This window comes from Akebia trifoliata, chromosome 11, assembly GCF_017979445.1.
Source record: "Akebia trifoliata isolate Shusen 1 chromosome 11, ASM1797944v1, whole genome shotgun sequence".
Classification (NCBI taxonomy): Eukaryota; Viridiplantae; Streptophyta; class Magnoliopsida; order Ranunculales; family Lardizabalaceae; genus Akebia; species Akebia trifoliata.
In genome coordinates, this window is record NC_141385.1 from 1,062,557 (window position 1) to 1,074,035 (window position 11,479).

Genomic DNA, 11,479 nt, shown 5'->3' on the forward strand with positions numbered 1-11,479 from the left:
AATTAATAAAAAACTTTAAAAAGGGTAAAAGCGGGAAGAAAACTAATTAAAAGACTCGACTTTGGAGTTCGCGGCCAATTTGTCGTCACTTTCGGTATAAAAGCCAACTATTTTATTCAATTTACACCAACACTTTCCTTACTAACTTAGTAAGATTTTAAGCTTACTAAGCGTGTTTTGCTCAAAGGGATTAGAACATTTTGCAATCTAGCACCACAGTTCTTTAGATTTCATGAAAAAAAACTCAGATTAAAAAAAATATTCAAAATATTTTTATCTCTTGAACTTGATACGGTTTTGAAAATGGAAAGTTACCGAACTTCCACCTTATTCCCAAATTTAAAATTAAAATTCAATGATAAAAATAATTTTTTCTGAAATCTCTTTTTAAAAGTTCGTAGAATTTTGTACTCTACAATCCTAGAGCATCAGATCATGGTTTTAGATGCCACAAGTTTAAGTGCAAGGACTTTCACTACGGGTTGAAATGCTTACTAAGTTGTAAGGTTAGTCCGACTCTCAAATTTTTAGGGTGATTTAGGCATGACCCCCAACATTTTAGTGAATATTAGTGAGACCCCCGGTGTGTTGAATCTGAAGATATGTTTAATGGAAAAAATAATCAAATTAAGGCCCGTGACCTTCATTATATTAATTGCTCTCCCCTTCTCCAACAGATCGGGTGTGCCATACCCAAAATAAGGCCCGTGACCCTCATTATATTAATTGCTCTCCCCTTCTCCAACAGATCGATCTTTTAGAGTAACTGGTTGACTAACACTTACCAGAACATGGCCAAATTTTGGGGATTAAGTTTTGATGATCCACACATGAACAGAACTTTTGGTTTCTACCCTAGAATTCTCTTATTTTATTTTATTTTTCGATTTTTTTGACTGCCTTTGAGTGACTTTCATTCATTTTACTAGTAGTAAAGGTAGATAGAAGTGGTTATTAAATGAATAACTTCCCTTAGATAGAGTGTAGTGAAGGGATTCTCAACTAGCTAGCTCTTCGATGTGCCGTCTTCTTCGATCTCTTGGCATGTGAGAAGGTCCATTAGATCTATTAAGTCTAATTCTAATGTTTGATGAAACTATTTTGATTGATTTTTTTTTATTTTTTATTTTTTGGCTTTGTGGGTCAGCAAATTTACTCCCTAGTTGGGTGTAGTGTACGGGAAGCTGCTAACAACATATCCCAAGATCTTTAAGTTGTTAATCTCTTTTTCTGTGAAATAAGTACCTTGAAAAAAGAGGTTAAAATACAACCAGTGGTATTTATTTTCAAATTTACACACCTTTATTTTCATCTTCGAATAAAACTCATCACCGACGACAGTTATAAATAATTACTCTATCCATCCAGTCTGATGTGAATGTCTTGAATATGTTGTGTGTGTTCGTCTTGCATTCCAAAATGCCGCAACTGAACAGGATCATTTCATGCTTGGATACCTAGAATGACATTTCGAGTGCCTCGTAATCAGGAGTCTTGTATGGGAATCCTGATTCATCACTTGAACGCCTTTTGACTACACTTGCCCTTTGCATTAATCGAACCAGCGCTTGCACAACTTCAGACATAGGTGGCCGAAACTCTGGCTCCGGCTACATAAACCATGAAAACTATTGGTTTGAGAAATATCTATTACATTCTAGTCATAGATATCTGATATTAAAGACAAAAGAATGAGAAAACCAGAAGAAAAAAAAAATTTTGACTTTTACAAAATAGGAAAATGTTGTCGATACTCAATATACCCTACAGTGGAGCACCTATGAGGCATTCCATGCCAGTAAATGGAAGTCAACCTATTGGTTGTGGGTGATACCCTATTAATCATACAAATTGGACAACCTAAAACTTCCAGATTATTCATTGTATTTACTTATCTTCTGAAGGGTAAATCATTTCTTTTGCCGATCACTCTTTTTATTTTAAACCTGCGGTGAAGGGCTGTCTCATCTCTACCTGACAATTTTTTGAACTATGACCCATCCATCCAAGTACTAGTTGAAGATTTGGCAGTACTGACTCCTGCTCAATTCATAGGTGGGGACATTTGTAGTTGGCATGATGAATACAGGACATTAGACATCTAAATGGACTGATAGCTAAGACCATTTATTGAAACACTCACAACTTGTATGGAGTTTCGTGTCGTAACCATAACCACTATACCAATAGTAGAAATAAGTAGTCTAAGAATTCAGTAGAAACAAAACTGAGTCTAATATAGTAGTGAAAATTTTCTTTGTGAGCATCAGTAAAGAAGCAGACCTGAACGCATAGGGCAATGATGTCAGCAAAACGTGAAAGAGACTTTGCAGGATAGATGCCATTTAGTGATGGATCGACCATTTTTGCCAATGAGTCAATATCATGTAGCTGGGGAGTAGCCCATCTCACAAGAGACTGTTCTGATCTTACCCTTGAACTGAAGAATCACAATAAAATTTAAAAAATAAAAATAAATAAAAAATCATCAATAGGTTAAAAAAGACATGAAAACATTATCAGAAGAGAGGATAAGATAATGTGATCAAGGGATTACCTGTCCAATGGTTTCCGACCTGTCAATAGTTCTAACATCACTACTCCAAAACTATAAACATCACTTTTTACAGTGTAAATTCCAGACATTGCAAATTCGGGGGCACTGTAACCAAACGAACCAACCATCTGAGTTGAAACCTGTCAAACATGTATTCGAGCATTAGATTAAGGCAACCACCTCATCATGCCCAAAATCACAACAGTGAAATTTATTATGAAATTCTTGTTTGCATAAAAGAAGTATTCTCAACCCAAAATGTTATCCCAATTGATTAATTGATGCGGCCACTAGTCGTACGGGCCATGGTTCGTACCAACAGGATGACAGTAACCCATTGGTGTTCTGAATTCTCACCTAAAGATGACTAGATTTTTTCTAGCAATATTTTTGTCAGACAGTTGGAAAAGATAGATGTATTGGGTTAGGGCACAACAGATCTTTGACCATGGACAAACATGTCTATCATTTACCTGTCGCTCAGTGTTTGGTGATAGTGCAGCTAGACCACAATCTGACAAGTGGGGGTTAAGCTCTTCATCAAGCAAAATGTTTGCCGACTTTAAGTTTTTATGTACAACAGAAGGCAAGCATACTTCATGCAAGTACCTGAATAGAGAATTACGATTAAGCACCAATTAGAGAGGAACTGCTGGAGTCAGGGCAAACAAAACTTTGAGCAGTCACACATCACAACAGACTTACTCTAGAGCCCTAGCGGTGCCAAGTGCTACCTTAACACGAGCATTCCATGTAAGTACTTTGCTGCTATCATCGGCAAAGTGTAACATGTCATGCAGAGTGCCATTTCCAAAATACTCATAAACCAGAAGGCGCTGCCCGTGCTCAGAGCAATACCCCATCAATGTAACAATGTTTGGATGCCTCAGGCGTGACATGTTCGAAATAGCTTCAAGAAAATTATCTTCCTCCTGTAATGAAAGTGCTGCGCTATCGATCTTCTTAATAGCCAGAATCTAGACAAAACAAAACATCTCAATGAGTAATTTGTTAGCTTAATATTATGCATAAGGAGAAAGAAAAAAAAAAAGGTGTGTAAAAGAAGGTAGTTGCAGAATAAGATTTCTACATGCACAAAGTAAACAGGTAGCCTTTACCATTTTAGACTCACACGCCGAACCATTTCAGACGACAGGTAGATCTGAAACAAAGAAGAAGATACCCCCCCCTTCTAAAAAAAAAGGGTTGTAGTTGTTGTAGGTTAGGTGGAACCAAATTGGTGGCAACAAAGCTGAGGCACAAAACACTATCCAGCTGTGCTATGGCTCAAACCCCAATCCTCAAGTTTCTATGGAGAGATATAATTGCTACACATGATACGCACTCCAGGAAAATTCGGTAAAGATTGACCTATACAAGCCAGGCCAGAACCCATTTGACCATATATAGTGAGGGAAGTACATAGATCCAAGCCTACTGTCCTGGTTGAATTATACATCAACTTCAAAAGTGGTCACATAGAAGAAGAGTCAGCAAACTTGCTCCAAAAAACATGGGAAACACTGGTGAGAGACAAGGGAAGTTGTGTTTGTGTGTTAAAATCTGGTCAAGCAATGACAAGTATCCAAGCATTATAACCACAAATTTCAATACATCATCAATATGATAAGATTCCTTTTAGAGTTTCATAGAAAATCGAATTCCTCTTTAAAACAAATGTCTCCAAAACTAATGTCCAATCAATGCCTAATACTAAAAAATATGTTTTAACCAATTGTATAAGATAGAGAATGTAAGAAGTCAGAAATGAAGTTTAGCTGAAAAAAATTGCAACCCATGCAGCCACTCCCCTCATGAGAATAGGAATAATGGAAAAGGATCAGATAGCTACACTGTCAAACTTAATTCCAACCAATCAGCTGGGCCCATTGAACTACCATTCTTACAGCAGAACTTAAACATCTTGCTCATTTTCTGTTGGGAAGTATGAGTTCAATTAACCCCAGAAAAACAAAATAAAATAAAAAGATCACAACATATAGGAAAACGAAGATTTTAGTGTGCAACACCTAAGACAGTTGATGAATGAAGATCTTGTTTACCTTTCCATTAGGAAACTCTGCTCTGTAAACACGACCAAGAGAACCTTCACCAACAAGATATTCCTGACTAAAACTGTTTGTTGATGCTTGAAGAGAAGCAACAGTATAGGAAGTTGCAGTAATAGGGGCTTTGGGCCTCTTTACCGACCCCATGTTCACAGGTGCCCATTTTTCTGCAGGTAGGGGTCTCAGATCTGTTACGGTAGCCATACTTTTGACCCTTTGCTCATGCATATCTGTGTTGACTGCAAAAACAAGAGAAAAATGTATGGATCAAGGAAAACGCCTGCTTGCTAACATGAGCACTTTCATCATCTGTGAAATACAAGAAAAATCTACAGTTTAGGGACACGATACAAATGTATTCAGAAGATATATTCCTTGGCATCTCTAAAGTAACAAAATCGTGCAGATCCCCAAATAAAGGTATGTGCAAGAGTTCGAAAAAGAAATCAAATATTTGAACACATTGGAAATCGATACGATCCCATCTCAGCTGCCCCTCTCCCCCTCCCACAAGAAGAAATTAAAATTATAAAAATAAATGAATAAAAGGAATTATCATGGTCCCTGACCATGGAAGTCAAAACTACAGACCTTACAAAATAATGAAATTATATGTTCATGAGTTCACCATGTTTACCATCAATTTGGTATAATGTAAATAAATCTATAACAAAATGTTCCATGGGAAATTCTTTTAAATTCCCATCGGTTGGGAAAATGGTCTGTTGGATGCATTTATTAAATGTTTGATTAAAAAAATGGTTTGAAATGGCTAACATGACACCCATTTGAAATTGCTGATGCAAGATTTATAACACAAAAAAAAAAAGTAAGGAGAATCATTAAAAGCTCCTTGCTTATTCACTGGGCTTTTTTTGGGTATTGACTACAAGCATCCAACCTAAAGATTGGGATCTCTCTATCAATAGTACATTCCACATCCAAAGCTTTATGAACTTGAATATTTGACAAGGCCTCACACTCAGTCAAAGGATGACACTAGAGAAAGCATGTTCGACGAAAAAAGACTACTCAAATGGTCTCAAGTGCGTTTTCTCACACACAATGAAAGAGACTCTCAAGTCTTGCGAGCATCGCAATGCATAAATCTTAGAAGTGTTCCATTTGGATAGGGACCTAATTTCTGCTCCTCCCTATTCATTGGATGGGCTCATGAGAATTGAAAGCAACACCAGCTATCGTGATCTGCAATCACTTTTTGGTCAAAGCCACTTCCAAGAGCCAAGTATTGGATCGTACAACTTACATCAGAACCCCAAAATGACTACTTTCATTATCACAAGTCTATTATAAATAAGGATGAAGAAATTGATGAAGATGTTGCCCATAGAATCAGAATTGGATGGATAAATTGGAGGTAAGCTTTTGGAGGGTTATGTAACAAATGCATACCAATCAAATTAAAAGGATTTTTCTTTTTTCAAAAGACAGTAGTCACCAACTATGCTTTATGGAGAAAAATGTCAGATGGTCAAGAAGCATAATACTAACAAATGAGCACAACAGAGATGAGGATGTTGAGATGGATGAGTGAAAAGATTAGGAAAGATAAAATAAGAAATGAGTGCATTCGAGAAAATGTAAGAGTAGCTCTAATAGGTGATAAACTAAGGAAAAGTCACTAAAGGCCGATTACAACCTTGGATAAAAGAAATATTCAAAAGTTGAAGGTCCTAAAAGAGCAAGAGGAAGATGCAAAAGAACATGGATGGGAATAGTGAAAGCAGTTAGGAACTCACTTTCAATAACAAAAGACTTGGCTCTGGAGAAAGTGGAATGGAGGAGCATGATTCATTTAACCACCATCAAATCTTTGGGATAGTAGTTGTTGTTTTATCAGCTGATATATATTCGACTTTGAATGGAGGAAAAAAACAGAAGACCACAACTTTTAGGGACATAAATCAGGATAAAAATGTAGATTGAGTCTATTAAATTGCCTTGATAACCCTGCCAGAATGATGAAAGCTACCTTCTTGCTACCTGAAATAATTCATAATCATGTGCAACCAAAGATTCCTCAGATTGTAGCCCCCCACAAAAAATAGGTAAGACAGACACCCCGAACAAAATTGAGATCTAAAATTCTATAGGGACGGACAAGACATTTGACTTTGTGTTAACTAGAATTTATTGAAATTATTAGTGAAAGTCACTTGCAGTTTTAGCAAAATGGATTCACAAGAGTTAATAAAGTACAAAACCAGATAAGGGAAAACAAAATGGCACATGTGGTTACATCTTGTAGTTTCAAAATAGTTCCCAAAGGTATTATTAAATCATACCAGTTTGCACATATGTAACATAAGAACGATGTAAGTGCTAGAACTGAGTAATACGTCAGAAAAAGTTATTAAGCAATAAGAAAAGAAGGAATGTGACATCTCTCACTTCTGTCATGTGGAATATTAAGCTAATATTAGTAAACTAAAACGTATTCCGTCATTCAGATTTTTATGACAAAACATTCTTGCCCCACTCAGAATGTCACATTGGATTCAATAAACAAGGGAGTTTGCCTCTGAAAGAAAATAAAACTAAGATAGTGAAGAACTGAAGAACTAAATGAGTGAACTACCTTTATCTGCACCAATCGAAAGAGTTCCCATAGAAGCTCGTGTACTCCTTTCCTTATTATTTTTATCCTTTGAAAATTTCCGAAGGCAAAAAATAACAGCAAGCATTACACATAAAAGAATCGTTATAGAACCCAGAACTATGCCGATTATAGGACCTGCCGTCAAACCCTTGTTGTTTTGATGATCGGAATGTGAATCTTGGACATTAGATCCGCTAGGTGTATTTGTGTGAGGCCTAGGATGGGTACGATTGTTATGAGATCTACTGGGAGGAGGTGAGTTATAAGGTGGCGGTGGAGGAGCGGGGCCATTGGCGAAGGAATTTCCATCATATCTGTTTTATTGCAAATGCAAAGTTGAAGAGAACATAAAAGTGTAATATAACAAAACAAATACGGATATCTGACAGGAAAATTAATAGCTTACATAAAATTTGGAATTGAATTCAACTCTGATGGAATCCAGCCACTAAAATTGTTGTTTGCAATATTTCTGTCGGAAGTTGAGGATGTCAAAATAACAAATAGGCAGACAAAAACTAAAAGCTTGACAGAAAAAATATGTAACGAGGATTGATTTTGTGTCAGACATGTATTGCAATGGACACTCCTCAACACACATCCTTACATGTAAGATCAAAGAAGACTTCTGAAAGAGGGGTTGGCATAATCCTTCCTCCATATAATGATTTATTAAGTTGTTAAAACTTAAACACAACAATGGTTCAATATTAGAAATTCATTTTTTTTACACTATGGTGTATAGAAATGTGTCATTTTCATATATTCCTTCCCTTATTTCAATATAGCTAAACTGTATATTGTAACACATCTGTATGGATATGTCAATGTTTTGGTCTCCTCAAAGGTGTAATTGTCAGCCACCTAGAATTTGTGTTGGACACTGTCACACATGTCTGTCATCAAAAAAATAAAAATGGAGTACTTACAGATTAGTCAGAACCAGATCCGCAAGAACACTAATTGAACCTGTTAATTGATTGTTTTGCAAATAGCTGCCAGAGATACACAAATCACGAAATTTTGAACAACGAAAGTATACAGGTCAACTCTAAATGAAACTTATTTGTCCTCCAGTGTACTCACAAGGTAGAAAGGTTGGACAAGGAACTAAATGAATTAGGAAGATCTCCAGTGAAGTTGTTGAAAGACAAATCCCTGCAATCCACACGCATAAACATCAAATGCAATCATGTGATGTATGTTATCTGGATATTTCACTCAATAGTGGGAATGTTTTTCATGTAGTTAAACATAAGAAGTAATCCTTATCAGGGTATATTGGATAGTGTAAAATAACCTCGCTTGCATTCCACATTTCAGCATATAGGAGGAGGCATAGGTTTCCATAAATGACATGTGCATGCATGCCCACGCCCACACATATAGATTGGAAACTTTTCTAATATCACTCATTTTTTACCGTGTATATCACTGTTCAATGTTTAAACCACCAGAAGAAGGAAACACATAAAGATTTAATTCACAGGAAATTTTGGGGGGTTCTTTGTTTCATTTACTTCCATAGATGGTCTCCTACCTCCTGCTTTGAATGCTTCTATTTTCCTTTTTCATGAAATATGTTTACATGAAAAAAAAAAAGAGTTTTATATATAGCATATCGGGTAACTAATTTTTGGCCTAGTTGAGTCCAACGGTTTGCCCAGCCAGCCCAAAATCTTAGGATAAGGCTTCGAAGGATGATGTATTGAAGTCCCCCTTGTTATTTTGAACCATGCGCACATATGTGTTTTAAGTTATAGGGAAAATGAGTATCATTCTCCTTATTTATTTCTCTTTTTTGATAGGTTCCTTATATTATTTTTTTTTCTTCAGCGTCCTTTAACAAAAGATCAATTTGGCGCTTATTTTCATTCGCAAAACATTCTTACGTTGATAAAGACTGGGGAAGGATTGAATAAAACTCAATAAAGTCTTTTATTAAAGATTGAACTTATCAATTGAAATAGCATCTCTAGACCCCGAAAGGAGCCACCACAATCATTTGTATATAGAAATCAGCAAAATTAAATAGGAAAAATCATGATATAAATGTCACTTAGAAGCCAGTAGGTATGCAAGCAAGATATTCATTCAAAAAATCAAAATAAATATATAAAAAATGAATTCATTCATAAGATCTTACAAGACTGAGAGACCCTGAAGATTTGCGAAAATATCCCCAATCGACAGTGAAAGCGAGTTGCGGCTAACATTCCTGCAATCAAGACATTAATGTTAAGCCACGAGTGTATCTTCTAAACTATCATCCAATTTACAAACTACTTACAAATAATTCAGTGAAACCGTGGTAGAAATAGAGTAAGGAAGATTCCCACTTAAATTGTTGCCTGCAAGATTTCTGCATTGTAGAATGGGGAATCATTAACACATCTCCCACAAAGCCAACAGCTCATAAGTGAAAAAGAAACGATAATTAAGTGATCGAGCATTACAGGTTTGTAAGATTTGGCGGCAATTGATATGGAATTGTATCATGAATATTGTTGTTGCTTAAATCCCTAAACAAAAATAAAGAAAAATTAAATCAGTCCAATAAAGTTAAATTTTTTTACATTTGTCGAAGATATATGAGAAAAATGTTAAGTTTCTTACAGTGTTCTCAACATCAAGAGTTTCGAAAGCAAGTATCCCATTGTCCCATTGAGTCCCAGACCAGAAACCTGACTGTTATAGTTATCAAAAGAGCACCATTATCAACATAATTGAAATAAAATATCCTGAATTTCAGCCGAAACACCAGAATGAAATACATACGTACATCTCCACAACTGAGGATCCTTCACAAGTGATTCCTTTCCATGATTCTCCACATGGATCACCGCCACTCGATTTCCATCCAGTTAGTTGAAGAGGACTGTTGAATGAGGTGTAAACAACTTGTAGAGCATCAACTGCAAACCAACAAACAAACAAACAAACTTTTTAGACTCTAAAGAACTACAAATCAAACTAAGATCTCTCGATCGATCTCACAGAATGAACAATGGATGAAAAAGATCGATAGAGCTGTGAAAGTTAGTTACGGTCAGATGGATTGGTAGCTGCGAGAGTGAGAGATGGAAGAATGAGAACTGCGATTGCAACTAAGGCAGCAAAGAGAGAGTTCGGTCTGCTGTGCGCCATTGTTGTTGTTTGCAGAGTTAAAGCTCTGCTGTTCTAACAAGGATACATGAACACCATGGAAATGCAGGAGAGAAGGAGAAGCTGAGAAATCTCAGATCTTAGTCTGCTTCGCTGGTTTTCGCCATTAAAGAAGGAAGAAAAGAGATTCGAAGCTTTCGGGAGCGAAGAGAGAGGAGAGAGAAAGAGTGTGTCGGCAAAAGCGTAAAGGACAGAGAGAAAATAAAAATAAATAAAAAGTCATGACTGCAAGCAAGCAAGGTATGGGTCTTCTCTCTCTCGTCTCTACCTGAACGTGGAAGCACGAGCATTTAAACCGGGGAATGAAAGTACCAAAATACCCATCCTATGAAATGGTTATTGCGACCAAGCCACTACAATTTTTGATAACGACATCCAAATGCCGCTTGTCACCATCTTTGATATAAAACCGCCACGTGTTTATCATAACGCACACTACCTTGTACGGACTACGGAGTGCCGACACTACATACACTAGGACTGTCAGCAGATCATGGTCGATCTGGGACCAGTTCGGTTCTAAAATAAGAATTGGATCGGATTATTTTATCAGTTCCCGGTACAATGATCCAAAACCGATCATATAACAATCTGATTGGGTTTGAATCTGATTAAATCCGATTTCACGTACATATTATGCGTAAGCTTCACATGTTTAAATAAAATATATGAGGCGTGCTAGAGTGACCTCAAGATTGGACCTCATGTCGTACATCCTGACGTGAAAATGTGTAGGAGCCATAGATATTTTTTGACACATATATCAATGAAAGTATCTATAATTTCTATACACTTTCACTTCAAGATGTGTGATATAAGGTACAATCTTGAGGCCACTTTAGCATTATTCAATATATAATGTAAAATTGATCTGACAAGTTATAAAATTGGTGATTTCTCATAAATAGCATTCATTTGAAGTTAACGTCCCCCAAAGCTCATTATCTTTAATCTCGATTTTTGGTGATGAGATTATCACCTGTCTACTATACAATTTGATTAATTGCATGATCTTTCTTTATTATTTCATAATCTAAACTAATGAGAAGAAAATTAGTACAATTTTTA

General features: G+C 36.2%; 1 protein-coding gene across 1 annotated transcript; it reads right to left on the bottom strand.

Annotated features, from left to right (window-relative positions):
- Positions 1-1,214: 1,214 nt before the first annotated feature.
- Positions 1,215-10,649, bottom strand: LOC147390173 (protein STRUBBELIG-RECEPTOR FAMILY 8-like). Its single transcript, XM_086457420.1, has 16 exons — positions 10,294-10,649; positions 10,029-10,161; positions 9,863-9,934; positions 9,703-9,768; positions 9,537-9,608; positions 9,393-9,464; positions 8,333-8,404; positions 8,176-8,241; positions 7,653-7,718; positions 7,226-7,560; positions 4,621-4,865; positions 3,263-3,534; positions 3,031-3,166; positions 2,558-2,697; positions 2,284-2,440; positions 1,215-1,610 (listed from the first exon to the last, which is right to left on the bottom strand). The coding sequence occupies exons 1-16, from the start codon at positions 10,391-10,393 to the stop codon at positions 1,458-1,460; spliced, it is 2,157 nt and encodes a 718-aa protein (XP_086313546.1). The 5' UTR covers positions 10,394-10,649; the 3' UTR covers positions 1,215-1,457.
- Positions 10,650-11,479: the final 830 nt, after the last annotated feature.

Excerpts from the sequence above, each read along its gene's own strand:
- LOC147390173 (XM_086457420.1), bottom strand. The coding sequence starts at position 10,393 with ATGGCGCACAGCAGACCGAACTCTCTCTTTGCTGCCTTAGTTGCAATC. Across the intron at positions 9,935-10,028 it reads GGATCCTCAGTTGTGGAGAT|TCAGGTTTCTGGTCTGGGAC; the intron begins GTACGTATGTAT and ends TAACTATAACAG. Across the intron at positions 7,561-7,652 it reads AATTCAATTCCAAATTTTAT|ATATGATGGAAATTCCTTCG; the intron begins GTAAGCTATTAA and ends GCAATAAAACAG.